Genomic DNA, 22,822 nt, shown 5'->3' on the forward strand with positions numbered 1-22,822 from the left:
CTCTTTTTCAGGCTGAACCCCAGTTCTCTCAGCCTCTCTTTATAGGAGAGATGTTCCAGCCCTCTGACAATTTGGTGGTCCTCCTCCCAAAATTACTGACTTCTAAGGCAAGTCCATGTTCATTGCCTGAAGTACATGGGTCTGAATTATAACTCTTGTAATAGATATATGTCTACTGAAGAAGTGTTTTTATCCACAAATTATTTTTAAAACTCATAACTCTTGCAAGGCTGTTGAGTTTTAACATAAATAAGTATTAAGATTTTAATATCTTCAAGAGTGTTTTAGAATTGAGACTAAAAAAAATCTCTGCATGTCAGATTTTGCTATCATACCACATTTTAAATTAGCATAACATAGGATGTGTTTGCATTGCATGAAAATCCAGGTATTAATCAGCTTCAATAATAGTCTTTAACCTGCCATGTATTACTTTTCCTGATGTTTATGTTTAAGAGGTGTGACAGTTACCAGCCTTAATTTTTAATTGGTTCTCTGCTGGGATTACAATCATTTGGCAAGCTATCAATAAGTATTTTGGGAAATCTGCCTGGGTATATAGACTGTATGAGCATCACACTGGCATACATCCCACTGGGCTGCAGTCTTGACATAACTATTGGCTTGAACAGAATTTTTCAAAAATTTCCGCCACTTTGGATTACTGTGAATTAAATTTTAAAATTGCTTGATTAGTGATGTTTTCTCCTATTGTACCACAGTATTCTCATCCTTGACCTCAACGATGTAATTTTAGCTCTGTAAAGGGTAAAACACTGTAGGGAAAGGATATTTTTAAATATATTCATCATGGGAAAAAAATGGAGTTGTAAAGAAAGTACAGATATGGGTGAAACTTTAATTGGAGCTGGAATGCTAATTAGTGTCTGCAAACATCCTCTCCATTCAGCCACTAGCCTTAAAAACCAGGATGGTATCTATACTGAAAACTAATTTAAAGAAATTATATGAGCTTTATAGCACTTCAGGCCAAAACAGACTACTCTGTGTTCTAGTCTGAACTCTAATGTGAGACAAGGCAATTAAGAAATTCAACCACTGTCCCCAGTTTAAGTCAATAAATAGTGCTTAATTAACAGCAAACTTGTGCTTGCTGAAACATAATTTCTTTAAAAATTCAGTGCTGACGACTGAATATGGTATATATTTATCAAGGAATAACCTCTTGGAAGGTTATTCCAATGGATAATCAAACTCACTAAATTGTGTGCTTCTTATTTCACTTTACATTAGTGCACATTCCTACACAGCATTCAAAGAAGACACAAGCAAGCCCTGTTCTTGCAGACTTGTCTTCAGCCAGCTCTGGAGCGAAGTAGAGTTTCACTAGAGGCAAGATATATGATGAGATCTCCATAATTTATGGAAGCAGCGATATAAAACTGAATCTGGAGCCATCTCACACTAGGTGAGAAACAGCACAATTTAAATCTGCCTGCACAAGCCCATTAGAGAAGTGGGAAGGTTTCTATTCAGACTGAGATCTTATTAAGGCCCTTGAAGCAGAAGCTATCTGTAAGGAATTTGTGGGCAAATAGGAAGAGCAGTTTATTTTCACTCCAACATGAGACCAAAGAAGGAACAATGGTCCCTCCTCTTTATGAGCTGTTTGACCAGTGGTGATGAGCTACTGGCACTGGCTCAAGTTTGCTGTTAACAAAGATCCTCTCTGGCACCAATTAGAACAAACTGCAATGTTTTAAAAACAAGTTTGGCACCAGACACCAAAGAAAGTTCTCTATCTTTTAGATCACTACAAGCCTTTAAGGCTTTGGACCAAATCTCAAATATGAGTAAGGTTTTATTCCAAAGATGGTGTCAAAGGGAATGAGCTCTTCGAGAAAACAAAGGTTAAGTGAAATGTGCCTACAAAGGTTTGTCTTTATACAAGGTTTTGAGTGCTTATTTGGCTCCAATTCTCTGTGAACACTGATACTCACATTTCATATTTTCCCTCATTCTTGCTACTCTTAGTGTAAAGGCACTCTTCACATAGAAACAAGACATCTAAGTAATGTTCAAAACCATATAGCATTATGTGCTAAATACTCTAAGAAAGACTATAATACACTCTGTATGTATTAAATGAGAGATACAGAGAGCAAAGTAGATAAAATAAACATTATTTGACACATAGAGAAGTGAGAGTCACTCCCTTTCCCAGATGACCTGGAAGGTTTTTGCCACAGTTGAGAGCTCAACCCAAATGTCTGGATTTCCCCACCAAAGCAAGAATGATGGTAATAGTATATTTTTCCTGAAGGTCTTTTTCCCCAGTTTTTTTTAGGAATTTTTTTTAGTGGATATGAAAATTGGTGAGGATAAAATTTATTTAAAATAATTTGGTAGAGATTTATAAATGGCCATTAGGTTACATGAAAAAGCTATGATCTACCCTTCAGAGTGTTGCAGTGTGTTTGAAAGCTGAAGAGAATTGAAAGTGAAGAAAACATGCAGCCTATTAAATACAGATTTATAGGAGGCATACCTCATATGCATCACAAGTTAAGTTTTTTGGAAATGTTGGATTACTTTGGCAGTCAACAGGTCTCAATGCAGAAGCATGTTATGTTCACTCAGCATTTAGTTGTTTTTCTTTGGGATAACTTCTAATATTCTGACTAGAACTGAATTCTTTGGTCATTTTACAGCAAAAGGCATAAATCTCTAGGTGGGAATGGATTTCAGTTTGGTTTTTAGAAAGCATATCCATATTCTAAATTGTTGAGAAAGGGATGACTATGAATTAAAAGACAAACTCTTTTCTGGGTCACAGAGGATGAAGATCAATCCGAATCTGCCCAAAACTTCACGAAACCTTTCTTTTGCAGACGGTGAGTCATCGTGGTTACCAGAAAGAGCATAAAATCCAGGAACTTGCCTGCACTCATATCCTTTCAGTGGATTACAGCTTCCAGTTTAGATTAATTAAACTCTTCAGTCAAAAAGAAAAGGTCAAAAACTAACCAAGACACAGTTAAACAGAGATTAATTAAGAACTTTGGTAATAATTAATCAACCACTCTCTCAACTCCAGGAACTTTCTCTAATGTATCTCAGCAATTAGGGGTTCCTATAACAGAAATGTCTCATTCCACACTTTTTCTGATAAAGCTGTAAAACAATCACACTTTCCTTCACTATCCCTGAATGAGATCTGCACTGAGTGAACTCTGGGAAAAAGAGAAAAAGCTCATGCCATTTGTACTCAAGGGAGATAGGTCCCAGTGAGATCATGTTTCTAAAGGTGCCAGGCTGAGCTTCATTTATTTCAGTTTCTCAATTTTAGCATAAAAAAAGGCAAGAAGAGTTTTCATCACTTTGCTATATTCTACACAGGTCTCCTGACAGTGAACATGATTCCAGAGTAAATGGCTGATACTCCACTTAAAAACAAGAAGGGGAGCAATGAAATTCGAGTGTGTCCAGATGGGATGATGGTGGTTGGACAGGAGCATGAATTGCTCTATCCTGTCATCTTTCCTCACAGATTTACTGCCAAAGGGGGAAGAAGAGAGTGGAGACAAAAAGCTTATTTTATAGAAACAAATGCTGCCTAAATGTTTTCATATCTGTGAACTCTATTATAGCTCACAGGATATTAATAATTTGTGTCAAAGTTATAAGAAATTAGCTTATATCTCACTGTTAAGGAACAAAGCTCACTATGTAACTCTGCCCCCTGAGGAGTTTAATTCTGGGTGGGTTTTGTTTTTCTTTTTAAATGTAGATACATTCTCAAATAGCCTCCCTGAATAGATTCATATCCCATATCCCATATCTCAAGGACTGACGTTCCCAAATGTTTATAAAAAGAATAAAACATATATACCTGTTCACAGTAGTGGAACATGCTAATTATGCTTGGAGATAAGCAAAGATACTTATGGTAAAGTTGGTGTTGACTTAAGAATAGTGATATTCACTTTAAGCAAGAGGGCAAAAAAAAAAAAAAATTGAAACATCAGTGGTCAGTGCTGTATAGAAATCAACAAAAATTTTTCTCCCAAGTGACTTTTTTTTTTTATTCACTTTTTATTCTACTTATTAATTTGCAAATAAATGAAAATACATCAAAACACATTGGGAAAATTTAAAGAAGTAGATAAGGAAAATACTGAAATATTTCAAGAGATCATTTATCTGCATTCAATATGGTTGGACAATGGAACAATGTTCCTGCCAGCTTGCCTTGCCACTGTATGTTTCCAAATCTAGCTTCCAAGGGCAGAAGGCAGTAAGGAACCCAAGACTCACATCAGCTCAGACTCCAGCCTCTCCACTTCAGTTGTCAGTTTGCCAATCACTTGTGGTTTATACAATGTTCTGAGTTCTCTGACAGATCATGACTTAACCCACCTTTCCCCCACAGACCACTGAGCAGCCTTCAAATGCCACTTCCAGTCATTACATAATAGCACCTCTGGCTCAAACCAATGCAAAATCCCGTTTCTAAAGGTTAAAAAAAACCCCAAAACATCAAGGTTTATGCTGCTATTGAAAACTTCTTATAGTTTACTATAAACTATTTTTTAGTACATAGTACACTATATGATAAAAATATAAAATGTAAAAATATTTTACTATATTTCATTTATGCTACTTTTTTTTCCCTTGACATTTTATCTTCTGAAAATCCCCAAAAATATAAGGGAGATATTATTCCTCAATAATGTAGTGGAGACAAATCAGATGTCTACAAATGTGAGGTGTTCTAAACATCTGTAACCATGCTGAAATTCAGTGAGAAATACTTATATGACCCCCAGTCTCCTCATAAAGAGTGAGCCTTACGGGTGAAGAGAGGGGGTTAAAAAAAGGTAATTAGTGTATTTTTCTTAAATATAAATATGGCCTTAGAGTTCATGCACAAAATGCCTACAAAAACTCCATTACTCCAGTCATGAAAGTTCTAATATCCTGTGCTATGTGTTGTGACATGAAGTGACTAATATATATAAATATATACTATAAATGAATATATGGCTTTTTACTCCACCTCTCGGTAGTTGTCGCTGATTCGATCCAAACTGAGGGAATACAAGAGGTCTCTTCCTCCCACGAACAGTCGCTCTTGATACTCATCCAGCAGCATTACATGCAGTCCAAGATATCCAAACGGGCTACGAAAGACTGACGTCCTGTTTAAATCCCAGAGCTCTGAAATGCAATCAGAGTGCTTGTGATAAATACCAAACAGCTTAGCTTTCATGGCTTCATTTTCATATCCTCCTAGGGAACTGGGCGAGAAGTTGTGGGACATTAAAAAGCTAAACATGTAATCTTTGAGTAAGAAGGAGACACAAAACACCTGGGAACAATTTTTAAACTAAGCCAGTTCTCAAGGAGGTTTGTCTCTGAATCTTTCCATCATAATCTTTATACCTAATATAAGAGATAGGGAGAGATGAAAATTAGTTTTCTCCTGGACATTTTCTGAAAAGGAAAAAGTACTTTGTGGCATTCACATTCTCTGAAAAATTCCCTTTGCCCAGGATTTTTCTCCTGGGAAGCTGAGAAGCCTCAGAGAAAAGGAAAACAATTTTTATCTCATTTGCTTCTCCTGTGTCGTGCTCACATGTGGAATGTTTTTGGAGATTGTTTACCCAGGTGATTGCTTCGTTGGATTCTGGTGTGAGTTGTTTTGAATCATTGGCCAATCAGGGCTAAGCTGTGTCAGGACTCTGGAAAGAGTCACGAGTTTTCATTATTATCTTTTTAGCATTGAATAAGAATCTTTTCTGTATTCTTTAGTATAGTTTAGTACAGTATTCTTTAATATAATACAGTATGATAAAGTAATAAATTAGCCTTCTGAGAACATGCAGTCAGATTCGTCATCCCTGCCTTCATTGAGGCATTCCCTGCAAATACAATTGTACTTAGAACAATAACTGCAAATGAGGAAAAAATTTAATAAATTAATTGAAATTGAAAAAAAAATACTGGAAATTGTGTCCTTGTCTTTCAGCTGTGTCAAACTCCAGGTTTTCAGTGTACACACTATTTTTATCTGGGCTTGTATTTTTAGGAGGATGGCATTGGGGGTTTTAAGCTTAGCACTGTCTTCACTTAGTTCACTGAGTGTATTGCCTCTAAATTCAGTGAAAACAGTATGAAATCTGTGAAATGCATATGAATAATTTTCCAACACTGATTTTGTCAAGAAATGCACTGAGCTGATATGCGAATCTGAGATTTACCTGTACATGATCTAGGCTAAAGCCAGTGCCACCGAGAAAAGGAAATTCATTCTGGGTAATGTTGCAGAAACTTGAATTCAGGCCTCAGGAACCAAGAAAGGCAAAACATGGGGATCTCTCTGCACTGTGGTGCAGAGCACAACCTGGCTAGCAGCAGGTCAGAATGGCTGAAAATAATTTGTTGTTGAGAAGCCTCAAAAGGAGTCATTTGAGAGAGTACCCTTGGACTCCCTCCAAACAAAAAAGAGCTTGAACTGGGGGAAAGCAGCTTTGTTCTTATGTCTGTACTGTGGCAAATTGTTTCATTTTAAAGAAATCACTTTTGGTAAATTAATCAAATATGCTTATCCTCACAGCTGAAGCTGATGTTGGAAGAAGAGGGATTGTCCCTGAGCTAGAGAAGACAAATGAGTCCCCATCCAATTTGGAGCCTCCTGCTCGCATGCCACACCAGCAGTTATGTTCATTTGTCCATGCTGCATCTTAACAGCATGAACATAGAAACTACAGCTGACGTTCTGTAAGCAAAAAAATTAACGCTCAAAAAAGGTATTAATATAATCAAATTGACAACATTTCTATTAATTTTAAATTATTAAGTATATTGTGTGTGTGATGATAAGTGATTTTAGTAATAGGATAAATATTTCACTCCATTTACTAGGTAGGCAAAGTACAGGTCAACAGAGGCTAAAAGTAACTAGTTTTTGAAAGTTGTTTCCTTAGATGATGATGATAAAATTTACATCAAAGGAGTTGTGCTAAAAGTTCAGCCTCACATATGATGTCTTTCTCAACTGATCTTCAAGCAGAATCTACTAAATAGTTGTACCTGTGTGAGACTGGCTTCACCAAACAAATGGAAAACTAAGTCACTGAGAAGAAGATCATGATGAAGAGAACAAGAGACTTTTTTGTCTAAGAATTGCATACTAACCAGTGCATAGATACACATTTTTTGACAGTGACACACTCAGCACACAGCTGCACAGCAATGTGGAAATGGCACTTGCAAAGCTTGCTCTTGCCAAGCAAATGAGCAGATTGCTGTTTTGGAAGAACATTGCTTGTTTCTGAACAGATTAGAAATGAAATGAAAGCAGAGCTAGAAATACACTTTTGGTCCTAAATAAACCCAGTTTTAATTTTCAAGAATATAAATCATTCAGTATATTTTATTTTTCAATCAGCCTTGGAGTGAAAAGATTTGCATTTTAAATTCTAGTTATATACAAGCAACAAAAGGTTACTGTGGTAGCTTCCCCTGATTTATTTTCATGTTGTCCTGAAGGCAAATTGTTCATAAATGAGACAATATTTCTTTACATTGATCAGAGATATGACTCATGTGTTCTCATAATGATGAACAATTCTCTACCCGATCACATAAACTGATAACTGCTTATATAAGACTCAGTCCCACAAAGCACACCTGCAAATCTTATTGTCTTAAATGGAAGCTGAGAATAGTAAATATCTTTCAAGACAGAACTTGCAAAAAGAGTTGTTTCTAAGACTTGGTCCACCAAACTACACAGACATGGGGTTGCTGTGGGGATAGAGACAAGAATAGGAATGAACCCAACATCTGAAAGGATTGGAACCCAACAGGTTGGGTTTGAAGAGTGATTTTGTACTGAATCACAAATGTAGTAATATTATGTAGATCCTTTGATAGGTAGTAGAAGTTTAATCTGTTATATGATACATGAGATATTAAGATAATGCAGCACATCCTGAATGTCTGGAGAATGAGTGGTCTATCTGGGAGCCTAAAACAGCACTGAAAGCTTGCCATTACTAGGCAAGTGAATCTCACCATGGTGTGGTTTGTTGTAAATGAAACAGGTTCTGAAGCAGTAGAACATAACTTTTGTGGTGGTATGCCCCTTCAGGAAAGCTGGTTGCCTTCAATGTAGGAATGAAGCTGTACTTCTTCTGGATGAGCTGCTGCCTCCACACATTGCCCAGCTTTCATGCTCACACAAATGCATTGTGATTCTAAGAACCACAGAATGTTTGGAAGGGACCTTTAAGATCATCTGGCTCCAACCCTCCTGCCATAGTTTCTCCAAGACCAGGTTGCCCCAAGCCCTGTCCAACCTGGCCTTGAACACTTCCAGGGATGGGGCACCCTCATCTTCTCTGGACAACCTGTGCCAGTGTCTCAACACCCTCACAGTAAAAGGTTTCTAACATCTAACCTCAACCTATGCTCTTACAGCTTAGAGCCATTACCCCTTGTTCTATCACCACATGCCCTTGTGAAAAATTTTCCACTCCAGCTCTCTTTTAGCCCCTTTAAATACTGAAAGCTGCTATAAGATCTTCCTAAAATTTTTTCTTCTCCAGGCTGAACAGTCTCAGCTGTCTCAGCCTGTCTTGATACTAGAGGTGCTCTGGTCCTCTGATCATCTTTGTGGCCTCCTCTGGACTTGCTCCATACAGGTGAGATCCTTATGAGGGGGGCCCAGAGCTGGACACACAGATCACTGCACTTTGCAGCGCTGAGCTGTACTTGGGCATTGAAATCACAACACAACTGGGATGAGGCTCCTGGATTCAAATTTTTAAGCAAATTTCCCCAAAATCTACCTTCAGTTACCTTAAAGAAGCTTATGCTCACAGGGGTCACCTTGTAAATACAGATTCCTTGAGGCGTCAAAAGTTGCATTTCTGATCATGCTGATACCCTTTAATTAAAAAATCAATTTCTAGAAAATGTCTAAACTTGAGCATAACCCAGAAAGACATTGTTCCTTTACCTAATATTAGGATTTAATGTCCATAGTTATGCTGGGCACATCTAGCACATTAACAAGATCAGGTGCAGGCGCATTTTTCTTCAACAACCTGGCCAGAGAAAATACAGTGCTACCTAAAATTTTTAAAATATTTTAAGGGCTAAATCAGTCACCTGAGGAATAGCAGACATGAGGTTAATTTCCTTTTCTAAAGGTCTTGAAACTCAGATTTTTCTCCTTCTGTAAAGAGGTCTAATCCCAAGTTATTAACTACTAGATTGGTAGAGAAGGATGGATGCTTTATCCGTTTCTGGTTGAAGCTGTGCAACAAAATATATAAATATTTAATATTTAAGAAATTATACAAACTGTTCCAGCACATGGGTTAGAAACCCTCAGCTTCTCCCTCATGTGGGAGTGACTAAGGGTTTCAGTTGAGCAGAACCCTTCCTTTTACTGAGTTTCTATAGATTTCTGTGACAAAACAAAACAAAACAAAACAAAACACCAAAAAAAGTTACTTCTTCTCTAAAGATCTTGCATAAAGAAGCAAAAAGCCAGAGACACAGATGATGAATTATTAAAGGTGAATATATTGTGAGCACTCAGTACGTAGAAAAAAAGAGAAAAGACCTTTCCTATCTTTTGGTAAAAACAAATCTTCTGGAGTACTGATCCATAACTTTGAGAAAACTTTATCTTTTGTGCTATAGTGCTTTGCCATTTTAATCTGAACTTTCAAGATCATAACTAAACCCACCCCACTGCAGTACAAACAGCATTTTGCTCAACAAAGGAAAGACTACTTCAATATTTACATACTCCTATGTGGCACTTCACTTAACCTGTGAAAGCTTTAAAACAAGTCTGTGTTGCTGAATTACATTTCATAAGAGAACAAATCTTATTTCTTTCTGTTTTAAAAGCTGAGAACCAACTTGATGGTTTGCTATCTGTCTGACAGAGCTTTCTGGCAAATGTTCAGGCTGATCTTGCTTACCACACCATCTCTTACAGCAGATCTGCTTTGGTGAATGTATTCATACTGTATCCTGTTTGACAAAATGGATTCTATTACACATTGGTCTAACAATGTTAATTATATTCCTAAAAGGCAATTGCTTGGATATTTTAATGAGCAGTAAATAATTCTAACAGCTAAGATTGTTTTAGAATAGTAATTTCTTCAATTAGAAAAAAAAGTTGTCACTCTATTTTTATATAAATGTTTTTTAAACATAATTATCAATAACTTAATTATGCTTAGAAATTCAAATGTGAAAATCTCAATGCTGCTTCACAGCAACTAGACTATATTGCCATTTAATTTTTAACACATTCTCAGAATTAAAGCACGTTTTGAGTAATATATAATTTTGGACCATTAATATAGACAAATACCACTGCAAATTTTTAATCTTTTTTCTTTTTCTCATGGAGTGACAAAGCTGCTGTTGCTCTGCTCTGTTCTTCGTAGCATTACATCACCATAACTGCACAAGTCTATTGCCTTTGCCCTTTTTTGCCCTCATAAAAATCTTTGGCTCCCCTTTCAAATTCTTCAGAAATATATCTCACCTCCCACACTACTTCATGCTGCAGATCATTCTTCCAGCAAAGATGTTTTCCAGATGCAGGGCACTGACAAATGAGCCCACAAAAGGTGGATGTTTCAGTGCTGCTTTACAGGAAGAGTTAATGGCTGGGGTTGCCTTCTGTCCCCATCAATAATGTGAAAGGCCATTGATATAAAGTCTAGGTAATGTGAGCACCTGAATGACATCTTATGCTTCAAACTATTGGCATAGTCCTGAATACTGATACTGCAGTGGAACAACTTTTACAAGAACTTTGTGAACCTTATGTAATTTTATTTAATTTAACTTTTTGCTGTATTGCTGACAAGTGATAACAAAATCTGCTTACATGTGACAAGAAAGAGACAGAAACAAAAATGAGAATAAATAAAAAGATACATAGAGGAGAGCTTGAAATATCTGTGACATAGTTTATGACCTAGAGGTCAATTGTAAGACCAGGCAATATATGTATCTTCTGTTTTAAAACACTGGTACTTTAAGGCAAATATTTATTTGAGGGTACTCTAAAGACTCATCCATCACAAGGACAAAAATATAAACCTACAAGTGGTTGAATCTTTTTGGACAAGGTTAAGACCTCTAACTGGCAATATTCTATATAAAATTAGTAGGAAGCAGAAGATTTCTTCCCATGGAAAATAATAAAGAGTAAAATTCACCTAAAACCCCCAATTCTGTTGAATAAGAGAATGACAATTTTTACTTTTCTGTGCTTACAGTCCTTAGTCAAATATAACAATAATTACAAAGTCATGATAGTGATTGTCAGGTAATGGAAAGTTACATTAACTCAGGTCAAACAGCAAGGAACTAAACTGGTTGGGAAGTAGAAAAAGGAACAGCATTAACTGGCCAGAGGTGGCCAAAGAAAATCCTCCTGCCTGAGATTTGGTAGCAAAATCTGAGCTAAGAACTGTAATAGCAGAATTAATTGCAAATAGTAAACTAAATAAAAAAATCCAGGGTAGTAGTAATGCTGAAAGACACCACTATAATTTTAAAGCACTGTTCTTAAGATACTTTAGTGTTTTATTGGGAGAAGATGAATCAGCAGGAGATAGGTTTATAAGTCTGTGAGGGAGACTGAAGTATGAGCTTTCTCTGCTTGAGGTTTTATCTATGTGGCTGCCAGGCAGATGCCTCAGAAACTTGGCAGAGAAGGAGACAGAAAACAAACTCTAGTAACAAGCAAAATCCCATTAGTCCATAACTACTTTCATATGCTTCAACCTCTGCTCTTAACAGCAGGTGAGTTTGGCTGTCGAGCTTTATTTGGAGAATGTAATTGGCTTCATGAAGGGAGCTGGTGCAGCAAAGCCCATGAATAATTTTGCTTATTTGGTTCTCTTCTTCTAAATGTTCTGGATTTAGTGATGAAGTTTAAATTATAGTCAAAACTTCAAACAAAATCTTTCCCTGTCAGTCTGTCAAAATTACAGAGGCAAAAGTTTCTGAAATTAAAAGGTACAGTTTGGGGAGACAAGAATAGTTTAAATCTGTATGCAAGCCAAAACACTCTTCTGGATTTTTTTCCCTCTTAAGAATATTGGAAAAACCTAAAACTGGAACATATAATAAATTTCAGGAAATATTTTTGTTTCTTCTAATTCTACTCAGATAATAACAGAAAATATTCTGTGTAGCTTGAAAGCCCTTAACACAGCTAACACAGCTGGAAAGTCCTTAACACAGCTCAAGTCCCAATCCTTGATATTTCCATTTCAAACTAATATATGTCACATGCATACTGTGATATACATATAATATGTCACATCCAGCAAATTCTTTTTTTTTTCTTCCTGGTAGAAAAATAGCATATTCAGTTAGCAACACTGTAGCTGGTTTGGCTTTAGTCACTTAATAACAGAAATACAAACATTACAAAAAGACCAGGGTTTACAGTGTTAGTATATTACATAACTGTAATAATATGTATGCTTACACTATTTTATAATATTTTTAGTGCTTGCTGGAAATTTCTACAGTGTGCATCAGTTTAAGGGAAATCACATACCATATTCATACAAGCTGGGTTTACAGCAATTTTCAGATATATTTCTAGATTTACATGCTGGTCCAAAAAAAAAAAAATCTGATACTCAATTTAATGCTACTAATGCTTGAAAAGAAATTAAATTCATTGCAGTAAAAAGTTGATATTTTGGGTTTTAATCATGCTACCTAGAAATGATGGATTACTTACAGATTGTTTTCGAATAAAACCTCTTTTTAAGTCAAAAGAAAGAAGTTACAGAACCTGCTAAACAGTCATGTATTTTGAAGTGACATTTGTTTTTTGACACTAACACATTTGGCCCTACCAATTTCTGGATCTTACAGTTGCTTTTTAAAGCAGTAAGATAGAATGGTTTCTCAAAGTAGGCCTAATCCAGAGCTCATCTGCCATTGTTCCCAATTAAGTTCATTAATTTTGACCTAGGTAATCACGCCAGTATAGCTTAAACAGATGTGGAACAGTATAGGGAAAAATAGTTTTCCTTCTGTATTTTATCTGAACCTTAGAAACAGCAGAAAATCACTCAAAATGAGAAGAATTTTTTCATCATTTCAAACTACTATATAAATGATGTCTATCATTCATTATGCTTTTGATGTTGGTATTTAGTTTTGAACAATAGTAACAACTCAAAATATTTTAAATTAAGCTTACTATATTTTTTTTCTATATCTATTTCCAGTTAGAGGGATATTGCTTGCAGAATGGGGAAGAATTTTTTTTTAAATTCATTTCATTATTAGATAGCAAATTTTGGCACTCATTCAAACAAATTTGCTCTGGTAAATTGACATACTCATTATACCATTGTACTCTATTATGAAAACATTTGTTTAGCTTGCCAGTGGGATTTTTCTTGGAAAAGGTACATGCATCCCCAAAATGCTATCTGACAACACAGTTCAGAAATGTGGTTGTGGTAGAAAATATCAAATAATTGCTTATGCAAAATGACATAACACTGTGGCTGTTATGAACTCCCAGGTCTCAGTGACCTGCATAATGTGGCTGCCTAAAATTCTATAGTGACTTCAAATCCTAATGATCCTTTTTTAGTATAGCATTTTAGGAGGTGATAATACATGCTAATGTTGTGGATAATAATATCTTCCTCAATATTATAAATTTCCTTTTGAATTGTAGACTGTACGATAGAAAGCTTCAGAAATGTGTTTTTCTATTAAAACATTCCAGCAGTAATATAAACTGGAATTTTTTACAGTGCAATTATTCCAATGTTTGGAAAACACAAGCATCCATGAAATATTTTTTGTGAACTTTATGCACTTCATCCAAATACCTCTAAGGAAGCAAGAACAAAAGGAAATGTCCTTTTAAAATTATACTCACTGAAGATGTTTTACATTATGTTTAATATCTTAATAGTGTTAACAAGTGAAATAATCAATTTATAAAACTTGAGTTTTAGAAGGTACATATGGTTCAAATAATCACAGACCTCTGCTGATGAAACACAGACAGTCCAGTCTCTTGAGGAGCTGATTTATTAAGGTGTACCACTTACTACATGGTTATTACAACACCAGTATGGGAAGAAGAGAATTCTTCCTATGGAGAGATCCTGTGTTTTGACAGAAAGAGAATCTGGTGCTTTCAGTTAAAATGAAGATGCCAAGAGTCAGGGGTTTATGCTATTCAAAATGACTGTTAAATTGAATTTCCCCTGTAAAAGATGGAATAAAAGGAGCTATCTCATGTGATTTTCAGCAGCATATGCTCTTGGGCAGGATGGCATGTGATTGACAGTGTATGTAAGGCTATCTGGAGTCATCAACAGGAAAAAAAAACAGAATTGAGGAGAAAGGAGGCATTGTGAGAAAAGCAAAAGGAAGAGGGAAAATTGAAATGGAAATAACTAAAAAGATGAAAAGAAATTTTCAAGGGTTTTTTTTTCCTGTGAAATAAATTACTCACAGCACATGCAGAGTTCGAGACAATATTTCACAGGTAAGTTTAGAAAGACCTGCAACAGCTCACTGAAATAAATTCAATTTTCCCTGAGCACAGAAACTCTACAAACAGCAGTGAATAGGCTTCTCTAGAAATGAAAATTTTGTTAGTCCAAAGTTTGTTCTTTTAATTGACCAGAATGTCTTCTCTGGAAAGATTTAACTCAAGGAAAGGAGATGTGTTCAGCTGCTACATCATTGTCTTTGGAAGGCCTACGTCATGTGAGTTAACTGGCACTAATACATCCATGGTTTGACCCTGCTTTTCCTGATCCATCTCAAATACTTTTAAATAATAATGACAACTGAATACATCAAAGGTCTTTTTGTTGCCTTTATTTTATTTATGTTTCTTTTATTATTATTATTATTATGACACAGAGCTTTATGAAAGAATTCAAGCTCCTATATTCAGCTTTTGTGCAAAGTCAGGTGTCTAGTTTAAGATATTTATCCAGCTGTCTTTTTTTAACAGAAAAAAAGAAAGAGGTATTCCCAAATGGCATTTAAAAATTCCTTTTTAAGAGCATTCAAACAAATATAATCTGACAGCAGTAATTTCTATAATTCAAATTTTAAGAATGTAATCTAAATTTTAGATACATAATGAACTTGGAATGGAGTGGATGAATTCCACTCCAAAGTACATTCTGTAAATAAAACAAGGTTGTATTTTATCAGTGTTTGCAATATTAATCACTGCAGTGACGGGCAACACATAGAAATAGCTATCTTTGTTGTCTCTTCTGTTTATCCCCCAGCCTGCCTAATTATCTGTAAAATTCTGGTTAAGTAAATGCCTTGGAAGAGAGAGACAGAAAACAGCTTTATTTCAAAAACTTCGGACACATTTGAAACCTTTCAGAATCAACAATGCTTTGCAAATATTCAAAACATTCTTCAGCCATTTGACTTTGAGCTGGTAGAACTCAACACAGTTTACCTTAAATCGTGTAACTGGAGAATAAAAGTCAATAATAGGCAGCCATTCATGGTCATGTAACTATTATGAATTGTATTATTTACTGTTGCATATTATCCTCAAACCTTCATGGACATACCTTCATGGACATGTCCACCCATCCTCCCTTTCCTTTTTCCCCCCAACACTATTCATTTGTTTCTGAAGGGTTTTGCAAGACAGAAAAGTGATAGTGCTTGTTTAGAAGTTTATTGTACTTTGATATAAACCTTATCTTTTCTCGTGTCACATTTGATTATCCAATGGAGTCATACAATAGACTGTACTGAATTTCAGCTGTTGTTTGTACTCCTAAGCCTTTCAAGTGCTTTTAGGAAAATTCCCAATGATGAAAAAAGCCCCTCTTACAGTGAAGAGAATTCTATATTACAGCAGAGAAACAGTCTTCTGAAATTACATGTTACATGTCTATATCCTCACTTGACACGATGGTAATCATAAAAAAATCTCCCATAAACCTCTCCCACTTCAAAATGGAACATTGTCTCAGTATGACTCTGTCCTGAATCATTTTGTACAGGATATAATACCACTACACACTTATGAGTGTTCCTTCATTAATTCTTTCTTCACTGTAATTTCAAAATTCACCTTCATCTTGATTGTTGGTTTAACACTGGGGCTTAATTTTAGATGTTTTGTGGTCAATCCATCTTTTCTACCTATAGCTGGCTTTACAGAGAATAGAACATGAGATGATTTCATTAATGTCCTTTATTTCTCACAAGGGCAATTGATGTTTAGAATTATAGGCATAGTATGAAAATGAATGATTGATATATCTGATTCTTTTTTGTATACCAAAGAGCTGTGCAGAGTTCATAGAGATGTAGGGATTAAATCATAGGTACAGAGGGAGCTTTGGGTTGGAAAGAACCTGCAAAGATCATCCACCACAACCCCCTGCCAGAGCCAGGGACTGTCACTGCTTCCACCAGCTTGGTGACGTCCACAAACTTGCTGGGGGTGATCTCAATCTCACACTCTATACTGCTATTAAAAAAAATTATAATCTATTAACCAGTACAGATCCTGGTTAATAGATTATGTACTGCTCAGAGGTGAAAAAACACACAGCCCTGGACAACTGTTTTCTCCAGGAATTTCCAATCTAACTGGAAGGTAAAGCCAAAACAAAAGTTTAAAAAATAAACCAAAATTTAAAAAAAAATCTCTAATGAAGACAGCGTAAATGAGAAAATAATAATTTCAATATTCACAAAATTCTCCAGGGTTTGAATTTACAGTACAAATCTACATGATTTGCACAGATCATTCAGCAACTCTGCATAAAACTGCAGGACAGTTCAAATTTTGAATGCAAGTACAGTGGGTGACCCACAGTCCTGAGAATTTGCCCTCCAAAATAAAGGGAGCAGAACACACAAGAGGTATTGGAACTGGGAGAGAACATTTTTCAGATTCTGAAACGATTTGTAAAGACTTTGGAAAATGTTTCCGTTCCAAACTGGAATAAAAACTTCAAATACAGAGCACTTTCAAACATCAAAAAATCCAGTTATTTTCCCATGGATGGAATTATTTTGATAATTTTACATATTTTGTTTTGATTAATGCAGTCCTTTGTTTTTACAGTAAGTCAACTAACATTTCAAAACAACATGTTCTTAAAACAAAATAGAAGTCTTAATTTAAAACATGCAAATATCCCTTTTTCTGCCAAAATATTAATCAATGGGAAAAGAATTAAATTTCTGTATTTTCATAATGCTTCATAGAGGAAAAATACACCAAAATCAAAAAACCAAAACTATAATCTATACTGCTAGCAAAGAACTTCTGCATACCTTTAAAGTACCTATTATTATGCCTTTCCTAAGAAGATGTATCTTTAAAAAAATTTGGCTATCTCCAAAAGCAATAGAACTTATGAAAAAACTGCAATGGATTTTTCAACTAGTGTTTAGAGATTGAAAGATGTAGAGAAACATTAATATAGAAGAAAAAAGTCAGAATCCTTTTACAAAATTACAAGATAATTTACAAATACCAACTTTTGAGATATGCTGGTTACATCCAAAATAACTGTCAATATAAATATGAAAAATGTGAAGACATTTTATTAGAACTATAGATCCCAAGTGCTATATGCCTAATCTGACAGCAATGTTTTTTCTTAGAATAGAATAGAAACAGAGATTTTTATTCTGCATAATATTTACTGGTGTGGGACTATCTGAGGACAAATTAATTTTTTAATACCTGCTGCATATTGCACTAGTATTTAAATATCAGGATACAATTTTCAATGCCTGACACTAGGAAAACATGTAAAAAAACCATAAAAAACTCTATGAAATGACTTGTCACAGAATAATACATTTATCAAACTGTCAGAAGTAAGTACACATAGGACTGAATATATAATTTAACTGAGAGTTTATATTATATTTCATAAATATTTTAGAGGAAAACGTTACACTTAAGTAGTTCTGCCACTTATTATATAAGCTTAAATAAAGTACAAGGGAATTTTCTCTGTTTAAGAATTAAAGAATTGGGTCATATTCTGACACTTGTAGGATATTATAAAATAGTGTTTGATCTGAAGACAGTGGGACATTACAAAGAAGAAAAAGAAGAAGGCAAAGCATTAGAAAATACTCATACGTGTAAATGAAAATGCAACATATCTGGTTTGTTTCTGCCAGCGTTATTCACATAAATACCTATGACACTGTTTCTGATTTTAACAGGGTCTCCTGCAGGAGGACTTATTTCTCAATAACAACATCTCATATGGCAGCCACTGAGAGGCCACACAAGCCATGATGAGCATTGTATGCATAGCACAAGAAAGCCCCCCTCAAAAATGGTTTTCATTGCATCTTTTGCAATCTCATTCACTTATCCAAACTGAGTGTATGACAAGTATCAAACATTCCCTACCCATTTTCCACAATTGGAAGAAATGAAAGATAAAGTTGTTAAAAGACAGCACAATTATATATATTTGTTTTTGAAAAAAAAGAAAGGGAAAAGGAAATAGCAAATACTGCAAGGACATGACAAGGCATTGGGGTGGATAATTTAGCATTAAGGATACAAATAATGTAAAAGTCAGATCTATTAGTTTCAGAATAATCTGCAAAGGCAAGTGGTAGAACTGCTAGTAGATGAGCCAATTAAAAAAGATAGGGGGAAATATCTGACAATCTGTTCCAGTTAGTAGCCACATACAAGTGAGGAAAGGATTAGCTATCTTCCAGGTTGTTTCCCCGTCTTCATTTTTCATAATATAATTTACTAAAAAACAAAATTTTCTACTAGCACAGGATGCTGATACCAGATCAGTAGTTGGATGTGTCACATTTGCAAGTAAAATATTTCTATGCAACAGCAAAATAAAAAAAAATAATATTTACATTCATCTCCTCAGAAAATATTCATCCAAGGAAAATATTCTGTGACCCATAGAAAGTGTGCTTTTGTGCATGCGTGCAAGTACGCTTATATGCATATACAAAATGTTACTTGACACAAAGCTCTCATTTTTTAAGAAAGCATTGCTCAGCATCTGAAAGTATTCTAATAAAGGTACCAAAAATGATAGCTATAATGAGAATCTATATTTCCAAAAGCAACCTTGGCTTTTTTTTTCCTGTTTTAACTTCTAGTTTTTTGTTGGCTTTTTTTTTCCCTTTTGAAGTTAGTCTCAGAGATACTAGTGCAAAAATAAAGCTCTACTCTAAAATTTGTTAAAGTGCTTATTTATGCCTACACTATGCATGTCTAACCTGGTGCTGCTGTTAATGCCAATTGACAGTAACTGTTGTTATCTTTTTTTTTTTTTTTTTTTTGTCTATGCCCATCATCTCTATCTGAATAGCTATAAAAATGCTGAACAGTTTTGGAAATGATTACTTTTTCTTCCCTGTAGAATTTAGCATTTTGGTGATTCGTAGCTCAGACAGTCAGTGGAATTTGCACTGCTTTCTTTGTTCTATTTAGAAGGTTCATAAAGATCAGAGGACAGGTCCTTTAGAAGGATTTCTTGTCACTGTGTATCTGTTGGTGGTTTACTGATAAGGATTTACATGTCCTGCTCTAGTGAAGCAGCAGTACGGATGCTGTCTCTGTTGAAAACTGGAGCTCTGGTGTTTACACATATGTCTTGACAAAGTCAAGGCAGCTGTGCCTTCCACCAAGTCAACCAAGTCAGCTGCCCCTGTTCTCGCATTCATATCAAAAATATAAGCATCAGCACCTTAACACAAATTACGTCTTGAAATGTCGTCCTCTGCTTCAAGTAAGTTGTACTAAAGACATCTAAGGAATCCCTTCACATTAAATATTTACCTCCTTTTCACATTCTTTCGTCAGAGAGCTTTAAATGAAGAATCCAACTTGAGAAAGTCTACAGAATATCAATGTAAGTAGTCAGAAGTTCAATTGCACAAGAGTTCTAAGAGATTTGGATTAATTTTTGCTTAAATGCTTTAATTTTCTTTTCAATACAACCCAGTTTGGGCTTTTTTTAGAACACAACACACTAAATTTCACATCAAGCTACAAATTCTATGAAGATGCAAGTATTTTTTCTTGACCAATGAGTCTTTCGGGGGGGAAAAAAATGAAAGAAAAGAATCAGAAATATATGTATTTAGAGAAAGGTGTAGCAAATCATGCAATGGATGGAACTCAACATAGGTAATGATTCAATTTCAAATGTGCTCTAGGGTCTCCAGGCAAAAGACCAGAGCAGCCAAAGAAAATGGAGTGACCACTGTGCAAAAGGTAGCACTGTAAATTGCTCAATGAAATTTCACTTATTTTCACATGTGTAGGATCTTGTCCTTGATGCTCCCTATTGCTGTTTCTGAATTATTTATACAGTCTGCTGATCTAAATTACAGAAGAAATTGTCCAGCGTTAGGAACAAGAAGATATGATGCCTACTACTTAAATCCAAAATGTATTTGATTTATAAAACAATTTTAAGCTGCATTTAAAAATGTGCATCCAAGCCTACTAGTCATGTTTGCAGCCCTTTCTTTTAAGACTGCAGTGAGCTTTAATGGTACTCCACCAAGTGTAATTTTCAGATCAGATGGTCCAGCTCCTTGTATTTAGACTAAAGATTGCACGTTCTGTCTCCACAGAATTTGGCCTCCCCTTACACAGACATCTTGTGTAAAAAGTGACAGAAGCCTTCAAAATGCATTAACACAGGAGGACCTTTGGTGCTTATTTGCAGCCCTGTGGAATAAGTGTGCTTCAGGCTGTTTGCACAGGTCCAGTAGCAGGGTTAGAGCTTGGGAGTGATAAGGTTACCTAAACTGTAGCACAACTGAAGAAAGTCCAGCCATCCAAGAAAATCAAGGTTGATTTCTACATGTCACATTTAAAAACTAAATATGTGTATTGCCTGAGGAATGCATTTGAGACAGCCAAGCCTGGTAGGAAAGAATGTTTTCAGAGCACTGTTTCAACAGGAGTAATTCTACTGGGAATAAATAAACTGCTGAACGTGCCTCATTTTTTAATGCTCCGCAGATGTAAACTGTATTTGATTCTATTGTCTATAATTTAATTTAATGCTTGGAATGTTGCAGCAATATACAGTAACTGATATGCCCTTTGATTGAGAAAGAGCTATACCAAAAAAGTTTATATTATTTTCTGTTCTATAGAGCCTTCTTGTTATAAAGAAAAGATTCATTTTAGCACGCATTTCTATTATCCAATCTTTATTAGAAATGACACACAGAACTGAGAGCATGACAATGCCTGCTTTATTTCTTATTAATTGGAAAGCTCTTCTGTTCTAGTTCAATGGGATTTTTCTTTGTGCTGTTAATTGTGAACAGTATCTCAAAATAGTGGTTCAATAGAAGGATTGGCTGACTAGCACCATCATCTGTACTGTGAAATTCTTTTTGTGAAAAGTTTTTCTCCAATTGTTTTTACATATCTTTATCCCCACTCCTGTTAAACACCTCTAATTTAATATGCAACTTAGTATTCCATGCTAGAAAGATTTAAAGGAATGAAGAAATATTCAAAAGTATTTTTCACTCTGAAGTATTTCTAGTCAGAGAAGTAACAAATATTTGTATTAAATGCATGGCACTACATTATGACTCAGAGAATAATAGAATTAAAATGTTTTACTCCATATTATTTCAACATTTTTCTAATACATTCATATATTAGAAAAATAGTTTATATTTATATATCAGTGCTTTGGTTTCTTTTCAAATCACAGTATTTCTGTTGTTTCACAGCTGTTCTTCAGACATCAGGCAGATACACAGTATCTACATTTTAACTTTCAGAAGGGCTAGTGAAATAGTTATAATGCAAAAGTTCTTAAAATAAACAAAAAGTGCCTCTAAGCATATTTTCAACTGGTTATATATATCTTTTTTTTTTTTTTTTTTAATAACCAAAGCCTAGTCACAGTTTCTTAAGACACCTAAAGGATATCTTAATTTTTTCTGTAAAACTAGACCTTGATTATCTAGGTTAGCTAGTGCTTACTTACACTGGGTATTAGATTTTGTTCTCATGGATTAACTATGACATATGCAACAGGCCTTCTAATATTATGATTAGTTATGTGCAAAGTTTGCTTCTGACAAAAGCAACTTGCATATGAGGCTACATACATCTGGAAGCTCGTTGAAAGAAAATACATTCAGTGGTTCTTTCCATCATTGATAGAAAGTGTGAAAAGAGGGGCTTACATTTTGGTCCCGTTTACCACTTTTTAAAATAGTTAATAGGTGAGCAAACACATCTATACACATCACATGCTTTTTAGCACAAATCAGCTAATAGGAAATCCATGTCAAGGTCTAGGATTTGTATCAGTTTAATGCTGCAATGATATATTATAAAGAAGGAAGGGTGGTGTTGCTAGAGTGCTTATTATTTGCTCATGCATTAAAATCCATAAAAATAGTATACTGATCATTTATTAGCATTATTAAATTATCTACTTCCTTTTGAAGAACGGGAGATTGTTGAAAGCTGAATCACTTGCTGATAAGTATACCTTCCAAATATAAATATTTGCATTCCTTGGGGGAAAGTCTTCTCCAGAGGAACGAGGAGCACTTTGCTTTGGCTTTCTGCCTAACTACACACCTTTAAAGTGTGACAATCTCAAAACTCTTGTACAGCACATTGTACCTGGAGGTTAAGTGTGGTATGTTAAGGGGAGACCAATTTCAATTAAAAATGCAATAATGGCATTAAAATATGCACTACCATAGTCTCAGTCTCTGCTGTTACTGTGAATAGGAGCTTATTGGGTTT

The 22,822-nt window shown here is 35.0% G+C and overlaps 1 protein-coding gene across 1 annotated transcript in view; it reads right to left on the reverse strand.

Moving 5' to 3' along the window:
- The window catches only part of SEMA3E (semaphorin 3E), a 129,433-nt gene that overhangs the window by 55,540 nt on the left and 51,071 nt on the right, over positions 1-22,822 (reverse strand). The window contains exon 2 of the mRNA XM_059847451.1: positions 5,021-5,181. Within this exon, the coding sequence (XP_059703434.1) occupies positions 5,021-5,181 (161 nt within the window). The remainder of the gene's footprint in view (positions 1-5,020; positions 5,182-22,822) is intronic.

This window comes from Haemorhous mexicanus, chromosome 5, assembly GCF_027477595.1.
Source record: "Haemorhous mexicanus isolate bHaeMex1 chromosome 5, bHaeMex1.pri, whole genome shotgun sequence".
NCBI lineage: Eukaryota > Metazoa > Chordata > Aves > Passeriformes > Fringillidae > Haemorhous > Haemorhous mexicanus.